The 16,452-nt window shown below is 37.0% G+C and overlaps 1 protein-coding gene across 3 annotated transcripts in view; it reads right to left on the bottom strand.

Annotated features, from left to right (window-relative positions):
• SLC9B1 (solute carrier family 9 member B1) overlaps positions 1–16,452 on the bottom strand; it is an 84,573-nt gene that overhangs the window by 42,345 nt on the left and 25,776 nt on the right. For 2 of the 3 annotated variants that reach the window (XM_027543944.1, XM_027543945.1), the window contains exons 2-3: positions 2,733–2,802; positions 746–884 (exon numbers count right to left, since the gene is read on the bottom strand). In XM_027543944.1, the coding sequence (XP_027399745.1) occupies positions 746–884; positions 2,733–2,801 (208 nt within the window). In that variant the 5' untranslated portion in view covers position 2,802. The remainder of the gene's footprint in view (positions 1–745; positions 885–2,732; positions 2,803–16,452) is intronic. The other variant, XM_027543946.1, reaches the window with a different exon arrangement.

Here is a 16,452-nt window from a genome sequence, read left to right as displayed (position 1 = left end):
TCAATCTGACTATCCCTAATTTGGGGGGCAGTGATTTGCCCTGTGACCTCAGTTCTTGGATGGAACTAAGAAGTGTTGATTTGTTGAATTTTCAATTTGTTCAGCTCTTTATTTGTTGTTAGGATAGAGTGATGATGTTGGACCAGAAACTGAAAGTATCTGCGATATTAACCTTTTATAAATATTTGGTGACAATGAAATGTTCTAAAATTTTAGTAGGGAAGCTAAGTTTTATACAACTTTTAAAGGCAACAGCTGTTTGAAAATTTGGGGCTTAAGTTTAATAAGAACATTAATATTGCCAGAAGTATAATGTTCCTTCTAGCTACCTTAAAACTAAATGTCAAAAGTAGGTTTTAAATAAAAATCTATTGTTTCTAATTTCCAAAATTTGACATCAACAGTCATGACAAATACTAAAATATAGATCTGTTAAGCAGTTATTATATTTGACACATTCAAGGAACTATTTCCTCTTTGTCCACATATTGCTTATAAATATGAGCTGCTCGTGTGATTTGGAGTGTATAGATTAAGCAGCGGCTTTGGTGGCTTATTGGAGAAGGAAATGGCAACCCATTCCAGTATTCTTGCCTGGAGAATCCCCATGGACAGAGGAGCCTGGCAGGCTACAGTCCATGGGGTCGCCAAGAGTTGGACACGACTAAGTGACTTTCGCTCTTCTAATATTTATCAAATCCACATTTCTCATTTTCTATCCATTCACATTTCTTATTTCACATACCATTTGTAATAGCTTTATTCAGTGTTCCTTGTGGAGGACAAGAGCCCTTCTTTTCCATCTGTGGTTTTGTTTCCTCTGTTTCTGGCAAGATGGTTTCCTTAGTTTCTTCATGTTCATTAGCACTGGTAGCTTTGAGGATCTGAAGTAAAACAAAAAAGCTTCTTAAGAAATATACTTTCCCCCTCAGAGTCCAAAAGTCTGTTCTTTACATCTGTGTCTCTTTTGCTGTCTCACATATAGGTTCATGACTACCATCTTTCTAGGTGAGGGTGGGATGATTTGAGAGAATAGCATTGAAACATGTATATTATCATACGTGAAATAGATTGCCAGTCCAGTTTCAATGCAGGGTGCTCAGGGCTGGTGCTCAGGCTGGGATGACCCTGAGGGATGGGATGAGGAGGGAGGTGGGAGGGGGGTTCAGGATGGGGAACACATGTACACTCACAGCTGATTCATGTGAATGTATGGCAAAAACCACCACAATATTGTAAAGTAATTAGCCTCCAACTAAAATAAATAAATAAATTAAAAAGAAATATACTTTCATACAATTTTATGAGTGTAAGAAAACACCAAATCTCATAACTAAATTCACATTATTATTGTGAACATGGAAAATTAGATGAGCAGCCCTATTTACAAGAAATAAGTGGACAAAGAGGAAATTGTTCCATAAATTAGCTAGAAGGAACGTATCAAAGTTATTTAAACTGGATCACAACTAATCTATTGGAGTTCTGATGTAGAAATCATTTTCTGGAAGTCTGTCCAGTAGAACCATATTATTTTAAATTTTCTTATTTCAGAATTTATAATAAATTTACATAGATTAGAATGAAGTCTTTATCAGTTAAGTTCAGTCATTCAGTCATGTCTGACTCTTTGCAACCCCATGAATCACAGCACGCCAGGCCTCCCTGTCCATCATCAACTCCCGGAGTTCACTCAAACTCATATCCATCGAGTCAGTGATGCCATCCAGCCATCTCATCCTCTGTCATCCCCTTCTCCTCCTGCCCCCAATCCCTCCCAGCATCAGAGTCTTTTCCAATGAGTCAACTCTTCGCATGAGGTAGCCAAAGTATTAGAGTTTCAGCTTCAGCATCAGTCCTTCCAAAGAAACCCCAGGGCTGATCTCCTTCTAATGGACTGGTTGGATCTCCTTGCAGTCCAAGGGACTCTCAAGAGTCTTCTCCAACACCACAGTTCAAAATCATCAATTCTTCGGCGCTCCGCCTTCTTCACAGTCCAACTCTCACATCCATACATGACCACAGGAAAAACCATAGCCTTGACTAGACGGACCTTTGTTGGCAAAGTAATGTCTCTGCTTTTGAACATGTTATCTAGGTTGGTCATAACTTTCCTTCCAAGGAGTAAGCGTCTTTTAATTTCATGACTGCAATCAACATCTGCAGTGATTTTGAAGTCTTTATAGATAAAAGTAATTAAAATCAATGGTGAGTATTTTAAATATTTTTAAAAAGGACTTTTTTTGACTCTTAAAAGCTGTAGAAACCCCTATTTTAAAAGTAAACAATTTATAATTCTAATTGTGACCAATTATTATTTAGTAAAATAAGACCAACAAAAGTTGGTCTAATGACTTACTCTAATGACTTACTCTATACACTTGCAAATATGAAAACCTGGGTCTCTTCAAATGTACAGCAGAACATTTTAATTAATTTACATTTTTCTTTACCTCTTATACTCTACTAAGTTTATTCTGGACATGGCAAGAAATAATAAGTCAAATTTCTATTATTTCTAAAATCTGCTTTAGTTCCAAAATAATCTACAGTCACCTTTTATCATGTTTTCATTCCTTTTCTTAATAGGGCCTATTAAAACTAGTTATTTTTAAATGACCACTTCTCATTTTTAAACCAAATATATGAAAAAACTTATTAACTTTAAAAAGAAATTTGAATGTTAGATAGGTTTTTACGTCATATGTTACAATATAGTTTTAAGCCTTTACCTCAGGAGTTGTAGATGACTGGACATTTTCATCCTCCAAGTGTTCATTTTGTGGTTCTTCAGTGTACATGCTAATATTTAAAAGTAATTTGAAAGAAAAAAGAAAAATACTCTAAGTCCATTTGAAAACAAACATGGTTAAGTGGGATTAATTTGTTACCATAAAGTTTTATCACAGTCAAGTCAGATATCTGAATAATCTAAATAGTCCAAATAGTTATGTTTAAAGTTATTAACCAAAGTCATGTGCATGAGTTTTAAAAATCGTAACACAAAAAATTTAATACTTCTCAGTAGCTCATAATCCTGGGCCATATCTTAAAGGCATGTATTAGAAAACTCAGTTCTTCATTTCATGCACTGAACTAGTACGTTTGAGATAATTTCCATAATCGATTTACTCTACTCAGTCAACTCCTGCAAAAAGATTTAAACTTAAAACCTACATCTATCAGAATAATGTCTTTATATGTGGTCCATTAGAAAGGTCTGTAGGTCCAACATTTAAACAAAATAAAATAGCTTTTATTTTGAATAAGAATGAACTAGGAAAAAAAAGAGTGAACTAGAACCACATCAAGGGAAGAATTATTTCTGGAAAAGCTTATTTGAAAACATCTGTTGTTTCTACCTTCTCTGTGATCTTTGCTTCTTTGAGGGAGAGTATATTTGCCTTAAAAATATCTTTCAATTCTTGAGTTACTGTTGAGGACAAAATTAAAGATTTCAAGTTTTAATTTTAAGTACTTGATAAGAATGTGTTTCAAGTATCTATTTTTTAAGGGCAAACAATTTTAATAATGAAAGTTTTTAATGAAACGGAACATTAACATCTGAGTAAACCATATACTAACCCATTCCAGTGTTCTTGCCTGGAGAAGCCTGGGGACAGGGGAGTCTGGTGGGCTGCCGTCTATGGGGTCGCACAGAGTCGGACACGACTGAAGTGACTTAGCAGCAGCAAACCATATGCTGGGTTCTTACAGCAACCCTATGGACCATAGCCCACCAGGCTCCTCTGTCCATGGGATTCTCCAGGCATGAACACTGGAATGGGTTGCCATGTCCTCCTCCAGGGAATCTTCCTGACCCAGGGATTGAACCCTTGTTTCTTATGTCTTATGCATTAGTGGGCAGGTTCTTTACCACTAGTGCCACCTGGGAAGCCCTGAATTTTAATAATGAAAGTTTTTAATGAAATGGAACATTAACATCTGAGTAGACCATATGCTGAGTGCTTACATATATTCTCACTTTAATAAAGCAAAATATTAGTGTTTAAAATCCTTAAAGAGGGGAAGGGAGGCTTAAGAGGATGGGGATATATGTATAATTATGGCTCATTTATGTTGTTATACAGCAGAAACCAACACAACATTGTAAAGCAATTATCTTTCAATTAAAAAAAATAAAATCCTGTAAGGAATCATAACTGAATTTATGACACTAAAACAGAAAATAACATTTATTTTAAAAATATGATGAAACAAATTAGATCTCTAAGTCCTTTTAAAGTAGAATTTCATTTTAAGGGAATATCAAAATTATTAGACTGACTACCTGTCATTAGCTGTTAGACCAAAATCTGAGTGTTCGTAAGCTCTGTGATCAAGAAATGTGGGTCAGTCACCTAAGCTGGGTCAAGTTCTGAAGGGATAGGCTGAGGGTTCAGTTCAGTTCAGTTGCTCAGTTGTGTCCAAATCTTTGCGATCCCATGGACTGCAGCACACAGGCCTCCCTGTCCATCACCAACTCCCAGGGTTTACTCAAACTCATGTCCATTGAGTCGGTGATGCCATCCAACCATCTCATCCTTTGTTGTCCCCTTCTCCTCCTGCTTTCAATCTCTGCCAGCATCAGGGTCTTTTCAAATGAGTCAGTTCTTCGCATCAGGCGGCCAAAGTATTGGAGTTTCAGCTTCAGCTTCAGCATCAGTCTTCCAATGAATATTCAGGACTGATTTCCTTTAGGATGGACTGGTTGGATTTCCTTGCAGTCCAAGGAACTCTCAAAAGTCTTCTACAACACCGTAGTTCAAAAGCATCACTTCATTGGTGCTCAGCTTTCTTTACAGTCCAACTCTCACATCCAAACATGACTACTGGAAAAACCACAACCCTGACTAGATGGACCTTTTTTGGCAAAGTAATGTCTCTGCTTTTTAATATGCTGTCTAGGTTGGTCACAACTTTTCTTCCAAGGAGTAAGCGTCTTTTAATATCATGTCTGCAATCACCATTTGCAGTGATTTTGGAGCCCCCCAAAATAAAGTCTGATACTGTTTCCACTGTTTCCCCATCTATTTCCCATGAAGTGATGGGACCAGATGCCATGATCTTAGTTTTCTGAATGTTGAGCTGTAAGCCACTTTTTCACTCTCCTCTTTCATTTTTATCAAGAGGCTCTTGAGTTCTTCTTCGCTTTCTGACATAAGAGTGGTGTCATTTGCATATCTGAGGTTATTGATATTTCTCCCAGCAATCTTGATTCCAGCTTGTGCTTCTTCCAGCCCAGCGTTTCTCATGATGTACTCTGCATATAAGTTAAATAAGCAGGGTGACAGTGTACAGCCTTGATGTACTCCTTTTCCTATTTGGAACCAGTCTGTTTGTTCCATGTCCAGTTCTAACTGTTGCTTCCTGACCTGCATACAGATTTCTCAAGAGGCAGGTCAGGTGGTCTGGTATTTCCATCTCTTGAAGAATTTTCCAAAAATTCTTTGGCTGAGGATTAGCACCATTAAAATATTTGAGCTCCAGTGCACATAAGTCATTAGGTCAGGGCACAAAGTTCACCCACTTAATAATTTCTGAATGTTACTCTTCTGGACTCTGAAGGTTAAAGCAGCAAAACAAAACAGGAATATAGGTTTCTGCTCTCATGGAGCTTATATTCTATAGAGGGTAAGGGAAAAATAGTATTTTCAGACTGCAATTTAATACTGAAGAAAATAAACCAGCATGATGTTACACTGATCAAGGGGACATTTCAACTGTGACCTGAATGAGGCGACACTCTTAGTTATAACTAGGCAGATGGACTAGGAACACACAAATATAACATCAAGAATCATACAACGATACATCAAGAATCATATCAAGAGACCAGGGAGCATATTTTAAGATCTGCAACTATGTCATCATTAGGACTGCGCTTCCCAGGTGGCACTGGGCTTACTTGGTGGCTCAGATGGTAAAGAATCTGCCTGCAAAGCAGGAGACCCGGATTTAGTCCCTGAGTCAGGAAGATCCCCTGTAAAGAGACTGGCTACCCACTCCAGTATTCTTGCCTGGAGAATTCCATGGACAGAGGAACCTGGTGGGCTACTGTCCATGGGGTCACAAAGAATCAGACACAGTTGAGTGACTAACATTTTTTTACTTTCCCACTGGTGGCACCAGTGGTAAAGAATCTGCCTGCCAATTCAGGAGACATAAGAGACTCGGGTTTGATCCCTGGGTCAGGAAGATCCCCTGGATAAGAAAATTGCAATCTACTCCAGTACTCTTGCCTGGAGAATCCCAAGGACAAAGGAGCCTGGCAGGCTGCAGTCCATAGGGTTATAAGGAGTTGGATACAACTGAAGTGACTTACCACGCATGCACCCACATGATTAGGATAGCAGGACCTGGGATCCAGGGGAGCAAACATTAGAACTTTAAAACCTAGATAAGGAGTCTGAATAATAAATGTACAGGTTAGAAGCTATAACAGAAACTTGGTATTTTTAAAGCAATATTTGTGCCTGGCAATTACTCAATGGTGTTTATGGTGAAAGTCACGCTCAGTCGTGTCCGACTCTTTGCGACCCCATGCACTATATAGTCCATGGAATTCTCCAGACCAGAATACTGGAGTGGGTAACCTTTCCCTTCTCCAGGGGATCTTCCCAACCCAGGGATCAAACCCAGGTCTCCCATACTGCAGGCAGATTCTTTACCAGCTGAGCCACAAGGGAAGCCCAATTATTCAATACTCTTTAAATATTTATCAAAAGTAGAACTGATAGGTCATATGCAAAGCAAGAAATTTGGAGCTGAGATAGAAGTGATTTATTTCCCTAGGCCTCAATTTCCTTATCTGTAAAATAATGGTATAATATTGCTTAATTTATTGGTTATTGTGAGGATTAAAAGATAACAGCTGACACAAGCTGGACTGTGCTAAACATTTAACATGAATCATCTCATTCGATTCTCATAACTCTATGAATTATTTACTATTATTATCCTTATTTTACAGATGTGAAAACTGAGACCCAGGAAAGTTAAGTAATTTTCCCAAAGTCACACAGCTAGCAAGTGGCATAGCTGGAATTTGAACCAAATACTCTTGAGTATTATTCAAATCCTCGTTAACTCTGGTATCATCTGTCTCTTTTAGTTATTCTGGTGATACTGCATTGCGGATTTGTTACATTTTCTTGATGACCAACATATTTCATATATTTATTGGCCATTTAAATATCTTCCTTAGTAAAGTATCTATTTAACTCACTTAATCCACTTAAAAAGTGAATTGGTTGACTTTTTCTAACTGATTTGTTGGGAACTCTTCATGTAGTCTAGAATGGATCTTTTCTTGAATATATAAATACCCATTTATATAGTCTCTGTGGCTTGCATTTTCACTCTGATGATGTCTTTGAATTAACAGAAGTTTTTAACTTAGTCCAATTTATTCTTTTCTTCCTTTATGGCTAGAGCTTTATTTTAGAAATCTTTGCCAACCCTGAGATCATAAAGGTATTCTCTTTACATATTCTTCTAGAAGCATTAGTGTTGTGTCTCTCACATTTAGGTCTATAATTCATTTGGAATTGATTTTTCTGTATAGTGTGAGGAAGAGATGAAAGTTCATTTTTTTCCCTTATGATATCTAATTGACTCAGCATGGCTCAGATGGTAAAGAATCTGCCTGCAATGTGGAAGACCTGGGTTCCATCCTTGGGTTGGGAAGATCCCCTGGAGGAGGGCATGGCAATCACTCCAGTGTTCTTGCCTGGATAATCCCCATGGACCGAGAAGCCTGGCAGGATACAGTCCATGGGGTCACAAAGAGTCAGACACAACTGAGCGATGACACGCAGCACAGCACATTCATTTAAAATACCATCTTTATCCATCACAATGCAGGGTCACCTCTATTGTAAATCAGATGACCACATATGTGTGAATTTATCTGGGGATTCTATTCTAGTCCACTGGCCTAGTTTTCTATCCTTACGCAACACTACATTAGTCCATGTATAATACATATTGAGAGAGTTGGACTGACTCTTTGCATTTGCGTATAAATTTTAGAATCAAGTTGTCAAATCACAAATACACACACGTGCATGCACACACACACATGCACACATATACAACCTGCTGGAATTCTGTCTGAAATTGCACTGAATCTACAGATTATTTTGGGGAGAACTGATATTTTTTTCCTTTGGTCACACTGTGAGGTTTGTGGGACCTTAATTCCCTGACCAGGGATTGATCCTGTGCTCTTGGCCAGGAAAGCACAGAGTCTTAACTGCTGGACCACCAGGAAATTCCCAGAATTGACATCTTAATAGTATCGAGTCTTCCAATCCTTGGACATTGTATATCCTTCCAGTTATTTAGATTTTCTTTAACATTTTGCAGTTTTCAGAAGGTCTTGCACATCTTTCATTAGGCTTATTTCTAGGTAGGTTTATTTCTAGGCATTGATGCTTTTTTCAATATTACCAAAATAGTATCATTTTAGAAATTCATTATTTGTATTTACTAATATAATGCAGGCCTTAAAATTCACTTTATTCTAATAATCTGTAGATTATTTTGGATTTTTTAAGTATAAACTATGTTGCTGGCAAATATGTTGTATTTATGCATTTAATCTCTTTTTCTTTCTTTCTTACAACCAATTGCACGTGTTGTAACCTGTCTTTATGTTGCCTCATATTCTTATTGACCTTGGTATTGTCTGTTTTCATGCTTTCCCTGTTTAACTATAGATTTGTTGGTAATAAAGCCTTACATTATTTATTCATCTGAAATGTCTTAATTTCACCTTCACCTTCACTTTCACCTTTCACTTTTACCTTCACTTTTGAAGGGGATTCTCACTGGATACAGAATTCTAGAAGTTATTTTCTGTAAGCATTTAAAAAATGTTCCACTGTATTCTGGGTCCCATAATTTCTGCTGAGAATTAAACTATCACTTTTACCATGGTTCCTTTGAAGATAATGTATTTTCCCTCCCTTTGGCTGATACTAATTAATCATAGTTACTATTTTAATTTTAATAAAAAATACATGATATAAAATTAACCACTTTAAAGGGATTAAGTACATTCACACGGGCTTCCCTGATGGCTCAGTGGTATAGAAACCACCTGCTAATGCAGGAGACGTGGGTTCAATCCTTGGGTCAAGAAGATCCCCTAGAGTAGGAAATGGCAACCCACTCCAGCATTTTTGCCTGGAAAATCCCATGGACAGAGGAACCTGGTGGGCTACAGTCCATGGGGTTGCAAAAGAGTTGGATACAACTTAGTGACTGAGGAAGAACAACAAAATACATTCACATTGTTAAACAAACATCACCACTCTCCATCTCCAGAACTTTTTCATCATCCTAAACCAAAATTCTGCATCCATTAAACAATAAATCCCTATTCTTCCCTCTCCAAATCCCTTGGTAACTGCCATTCTACTTTCTGTCTCTCAAGGATTTGACTACCCTAGGTACTTCATATAAATATAATCACAAAAAATTGTTCTTTTGCATCTGGTTTATTTGACAAAATGTCTTCAAAATTCATCCATGTTGTAACAAGTTATCAGAATTTCCTTCCTTTTTAATCTGAATAATATTCCATTTGTGTATATACCACATTGTGTTTATCCCTTCGTTTATTGATGAACATTTGGGCTGTTTTCACCTTTGAAGCTATTGTGAATCCTGCTGTGATAACAAGGATGTACAAATAACTGCTCAAGTCTCTGCTGTCAGTACTTTTGGGTACATACAAAGGAGAACTGATGGATCACATGGTTATTCTATAATTTTTTGAGGAACTGCCACACTGTTTTCCACAGTGACTATACCATTTTATATTTACATTAGTGAAACACAAGGGTTCCAATTTCTCCACACACTTGTTAATACCTGTTATTTTATTAATGGCCACCATAATGAATATGAAGTGGTATCTCACTGTGGTTTTGATTTGCATTTCCCTAATGATTTTGATGTTGGGAATCTTTTCATTGGCTATTCAAATATTTATTGGCTATTCAAATATCTCCTTTGAAGAAATGTCTATTCAAAGTCCTCTGCCCATTTTAAAACTATTTTTTTGTTGTTGTTGAATTACAGGGTTCTTTAAATACTATGGATGTTGATCATTTATCTGACATCTGGCTTGCAAACATGAATATCTTCTTTCATTCTCTGGGCTGCCTTTTAAACTCCGTTGACAGTGTCCTTCCACGTGCAAAGGTTTTTAATTTTGATGTTGTCCGATTCGTCTTTTTTCTTTTTGCCTGTACTTTGGGTATAATATTCAAGAAATCATTGCCAAATCCAAATTCATGAAGCTTCCCTCCTATTTTTCTCCCAAGACTTTTATAAAAGTTTCAGTTCTTAGAATCATAGTCATTTTAACCTATCTGTCTCCTAACTCAAAAATCTGGGTCATTTTTTAATCTGTTTCTATTTTCAATGTTCTGTCTTGGTTTGTGGTCATATAGTATTGTCTAATAGCTGGCATGGCTAATCATTTTTATTGAAAACTTGACATTGTGTATAAGAAATGATACAGTGTCTAAATGATATCTTCTTCCAGAGAGAATGTATGGAGTTGGGGAGTGCTGGTCACTTTAAGCAAATCAGGGACTGAGCTCAGTAGTGGTAGCTTCGTAACATTCAGTTCTACTTCTGCTCTAGTTCCTAGGGAATAGTTCTCTAGGTATTTTGCCTGAGATGATGCTCCCAACAAATTATGATAGTCACACTTATTTTTCCTAGATCTGAGATACATTACCATTTTCCCTTTGTTCACCCCTATTGTCTATGCCTTCCTGTCCCGGAATAATTGAATTAATTTTTCCAGGGTCACACAGCTATAAATAATGGAGGTGGGGCCAAAACCAGGCAGCTTGGTTCCCAAGCCCACACTCTTAAAACTAAAGTGCTTATACTATATCAGACAGTGTGCCAGATATAGACTAAAGCTCTCACAGGCTTTAGATGCTCCCATTTAGAAAATGGCCATTGTAACTTAAATCTGTTTTTAAAAAGAAAGAGAAAAAAAATATATCAAATATCTAACTTTATGGCTTTTCTGTTTTAGAAAAGGAAGTATTAAAAATAAAGACCTTAGGGGGGCTTCCTGGTAGTCAAGTGGTTAAAAATCTGCCTGCCAACGCAGAGGACATGGGTTCAATCCCTAGTCCAGGAAGATTTCACATGCCATGGAGCAACTAAATCTGTATGGCACAATTACTGAAGCCCGCACACCTAGAGTCTGTGCTCGGCAACAAGTGAAGCAACTGCAGTGAGAAACCTGAAAACATAATGAAGAGTAGCCCGCACTCACTGCAACTAGAGAAAGCCCTGAGCAGTAACAAAGAGCATTAAGATATCAACATACGAAATTAGGGTGGACACAAACACATAGTTCATGGCAACGACCCACAGGATTCTGCACAGTGTTGTCCTTGGGTCCCCCTCAAGCCTAATTTCATACCATCCCACATTCATTTTTTTTTTTTTTTTTTTTTTTTTTTTTTTTTTTTTTTATTCTTCCAATTTTATTTTATTTTTAAACTTTACATAATTGTATTAGTTTTGCCAAATATCAAAATGAATCCGCCACAGGTATACATGTGTTCCCCATCCCGAACCCTCCTCCCTCCTCCCTCCCCATACCATCCCTCTGGGCCGTCCCAGTGCACCAGCCCCAAGCATCCAGCATCATGCATCGAACCTGGACTGGCAACTCGTTTCCTACATGATATTTTACATGTTTCACTGCCATTCTCCCACATCTTCCCACCCTCTCCCTCTCCCACAGAGTCCATAAGACTGTTCTATACATCAGTGTCTCTTTTGCTGTCTCGTACACCGGGTTATTGTTACCATCTTTCTAAATTCCATATATATGCGTTAGTATACTGTATTTATGTTTTTCCTTCTGGCTTACTTCACTCTGTATAATAGGCTCCAGTTTCATCCACCTCATTAGAACTGATTCAAATGTATTCTTTTTAATGGCTGAGTAATACTCCATTGTGTATATGTACCACAGCTTTCTTATCCATTCATCTGCTGATGGACATCTAGGTTGCTTCCACGTCTTGGCTATTATAAACAGTGCTGCGATGAACATTGGGGTACACGTGTCTCTTTCCCTTCTGGTTTCCTCAGTGTGTATGCCCAGCAGTGGGATTGCTGGATCATAAGGCAGTTCTATTTCCAGTTTTTTAAGGAATCTCCACACTGTTCTCCATAGTGGCTGTACTAGTTTGCATTCCCACCAACAGTGTAAGAGGGTTCCCTTTTCTCCACACCCTCTCCAGCATTTATTATTTGTAGACTTTTGGATCGCAGCCATTCTGACTGGTGTGAAATGGTACCTCATAGTGGTTTTGATTTGCATTTCTCTGATAATGAGTGATGTTGAGCATCTTTTCATGTGTTTGTTAGCCATCTGTATGTCTTTTTTGGAGAAATGTCTATTTAGTTCTTTGGCCCATTTTTTGATTGGGTCGTTTATTTTTCTGGAGTTGAGCTGTAGGAGTTGCTTGTATATTTTTGAGATTAGTTGTTTGTCGGTTGCTTCATTTGCTATTATTTTCTCCCATTCTGAAGACTGTCTTTTCACCTTGCTAATAGTTTCCTTTGATGTGCAGAAGCTTTTAAGGTTAATTAGGTCCCATTTGTTTATTTTTGCTTTTATTTCCAATATTCTGGGAGGTGGGTCATAGAGGATCCTGCTGTGATGTATGTCGGAGAGTGTTTTGCCTATGTTCTCCTCTAGGAGTTTTATAGTTTCTGGTCTTACGTTTAGATCTTTAATCCATTTTGAGTTTATTTTTGTGTATGGTGTTAGAAAGTGGTCCAGTTTCATTCTTTTACAAGTGGTTGACCAGATTTCCCAGCACCACTTGTTAAAGAGATTGTCTTTAATCCATTGTATATTCTTGCCTCCTTTGTCGAAGATAAGGTGTCCATATGTGCGTGGATTTATCTCTGGGCTTTCTATTTTATTCCATTGATCAATATTTCTGTCTTTGTGCCAGTACCATACTGTCTTGATAACTGTGGCTTTGTAGTAGAGCCTGAAGTCAGGTAAGTTGATTCCTCCAGTTCCATTCTTCTTTCTCAAGATTGCTTTGGCTATTCGAGGTTTTTTGTATTTCCATACAAATTGTGAAATTATTTGTTCTAGCTCTGTGAAGAATACTGTTGGTAGCTTGATAGGGATTGCGTTGAATCTATAAATTGCTTTGGGTAGTATACTCATTTTCACTATATTGATTCTTCCAATCCATGAACATGGTATATTTCTCCATCTATTAGTGTCCTCTTTGATTTCTTTCACCAGTGTTTTATAGTTTTCTATATATAGGTCTTTAGTTTCTTTAGGTAGATATATTCCTAAGTATTTTATTCTTTCCGTTGCAATGGTGAATGGAATTGTTTCCTTAATTTCTCTTTCTGTTTTCTCATTATTAGTGTATAGGAATGCAAGGGATTTCTGTGTGTTGATTTTATATCCTGCAACTTTACTGTAGTCATTGATTATTTCTAGTAATTTTCTGGTGGACTCTTTAGGGTTTTCTATGTAGAGGATCATGTCATCTGCAAATAGTGAGAGTTTTACTTCTTCTTTTCCAATTTGGATTCCTTTTATTTCTTTTTCTGCTCTGATTGCTGTGGCCAAAACTTCCAAAACTATGTTGAATAGTAATGGTGAAAGTGGGCACCCTTGTCTTGTTCCTGACTTTAGAGGAAATGCTTTCAATTTTTCACCATTGAGGATAATGTTTGCAGTGGGTTTGTCATATATAGCTTTTATTATGTTGAGGTATGTTCCTTCTATTCCTGCTTTCTGGAGAGTTTTTATCATAAATGGATGTTGAATTTTGTCAAAGGCTTTCTCTGCATCTATTGAGATAATCATATGGTTTTTATTTTTCAATTTGTTAATGTGGTGTATTACATTGATTGATTTGCGGATATTGAAGAATCCTTGCATCCCTGGGATAAAGCCCACTTGATCATGGTGTATGATCTTTTTAATGTGTTGTTGGATTCTGATTGCTAGAATTTTGTTAAGGATTTTTGCATCTATGTTCATCAGTGATATTGGCCTGTAGTTTTCTTTTTTTGTGGGATCTTTGTCAGGTTTTGGTATTAGGGTGATGGTGGCCTCATAGAATGAGTTTGGAAGTTTACCTTCCTCTGCAATTTTCTGGAAGAGTTTGAGCAGGATAGGTGTTAGCTCTTCTCTAAATTTTTGGTAGAATTCAGCTGTGAAGCCGTCTGGACCGGGGCTTTTGTTTGCTGGAAGATTTTTGATTACAGTTTCAATTTCCATGCTTGTGATGGGTCTGTTAAGATTTTCTATTTCTTCCTGGTCGAGTTTTGGAAAGTTGTACTTTTCTAAGAATTTGTCCATTTCTTCCACGTTGTCCATTTTATTGGCATATAATTGTTGATAGTAGTCTCTTATGATCCTTTGTATTTCTGTGTTGTCTGTTGTGATCTCTCCATTTTCGTTTCTAATTTTGTTGATTTGATTTTTCTCCCTTTGTTTCTTGATGAGTCTGGCTAATGGTTTGTCAATTTTATTTATCCGTTCAAAGAACCAGCTTTTGGTTTTGTTGATTTTTGCTATGGTCTCTTTTGTTTCTTTTGCATTTATTTCTGCTCTAATTTTTAAGATTTCTTTCCTTCTACTAACCCTGGGGTTCTTCATTTCTTCCTTTTCTAGTTGCTTTAGGTGTAGAGTTAGGTTATTTATTTGACTTTTTTCTTGTTTCTTGAGGTGTGCCTGTATTGCTATGAACTTTCCCCTTAGGACTGCTTTTACCGTGTCCCACAGGTTTTGGGTTGTTGTGTTTTCATTTTCATTCGTTTCTATGCAAATTTTGATTTCTTTTTTGATTTCTTCTGTGATTTGTTGGTTATTCAGCAGCGTGTTGTTCAGCCTCCATATGTTGGAATTTTTAATAGTTTTTCTCCTGTAATTGAGATCTAATCTTACTGCATTGTGGTCAGAAAAAATGCTTGGAATGATTTCTATTTTTTTGAATTTACCAAGGCTAGCTTTATGGCCCAGGATGTGATCTATCCTGGAGAAGGTTCCATGTGCGCTTGAGAAAAAGGTGAAATTCATTGTTTTGGGATGAAATGACCTATAGATATCAATTAGGTCTAACTGGTCTATTGTATCGTTTAACGTTTGTGTTTCCTTGTTAATTTTCTGTTTAGTTGATCTATCCATAGGTGTAAGTGGGGTATTAAAGTCTCCCACTATTATTGTGTTATTGTTAATTTCTCCTTTCATACTTGTTAGCATTTGTCTTACGTACTGTGGTGCTCCCGTGTTGGGTGCATATATATTTATAATTGTTATATCTTCTTCTTGGATTGATCCTTTGATCATTATGTAGTGACCTTCTTTGTCTCTTTTCACCGCCTTTGTTTTAAAGTCTATTTTATCTGATATGAGTATTGCTACTCCTGCTTTCTTTTGGTCCCTATTTGCATGGAAAATCTTTTTCCAGCCCTTCACTTTCAGTCTGTATGTGTCCCCTGTTTTGAGGTGGGTCTCTTGTAGACAACATATGTAGGGGTCTTGTTTTTGTATCCATTCAGCCAGTCTTTGTCTTTTGGTTGGGGCATTCAACCCATTTACATTTAAGGTAATTACTGATAAGTATGTTCCCGTTGCCATTTACTTGATTGTTTGGGGTTCGAGTTTATACACCGTTTTTGTGTTTCCTGTCTAAAGAATATCCTTTAGTATTTGTTGGAGAGCTGGTTTGGTGGTGCAGAATTCTCTCAGCTTTTGCTTGTCTGAAAAGCTTTTGATTTCTCCTTCATACTTGAATGAGATCCTTGCTGGGTACAATAATCTGGGCTGTAGGTTATTTTCTTTCATCATTTTAAGTATGTCTTGCCATTCCCTCCTGGCTTGAAGAGTTTCTATTGAAAGATCAGCTGTTATCCTTATGGGAATTCCCTTGTGTGTTATTTGTTGTTTTTCCCTTGCTGCTTTTAATATTTGTTCTTTGTGTTTGATCTTTGTTAATTTGATTAATATGTGTCTTGGGGTGTTTCTCCTTGGATTTATCCTGTTTGGTACTCTCTGGGTTTCTTGGACTTGGGTGATTATTTCCTTCCCCATTTTAGGGAAGTTTTCCACTATTATCTCCTCAAGTATTTTCTCATGGTCTTTCTTTTTGTCTTCTTCTTCTGGAACCCCTATGATTCGAATGTTGTAGCGTTTAATATTGTCCTGGAGGTCTCTGAGATTGTCCTCATTTCTTTTAATTCGTTTTTCTTTTATCCTCTCTGATTCATTTATTTCTACCATTCTATCTTCTAATTCACTAATCCTGTCTTCTGCCTCTGTTATTCTACTATTTGTTGCCTCCAGAGTGTTTTTAATTTCACTTATTGCATTATTCATTATATATTGACTCTTTTTTATTTCTTCTAGGT

The sequence above is a fragment of the Bos indicus x Bos taurus genome, chromosome 6 (genome assembly GCF_003369695.1).
Source record: "Bos indicus x Bos taurus breed Angus x Brahman F1 hybrid chromosome 6, Bos_hybrid_MaternalHap_v2.0, whole genome shotgun sequence".
Taxonomy (NCBI): Eukaryota; Metazoa; Chordata; class Mammalia; order Artiodactyla; family Bovidae; genus Bos; species Bos indicus x Bos taurus.
This window is presented reverse-complemented; position numbering and strand designations above follow the sequence as displayed.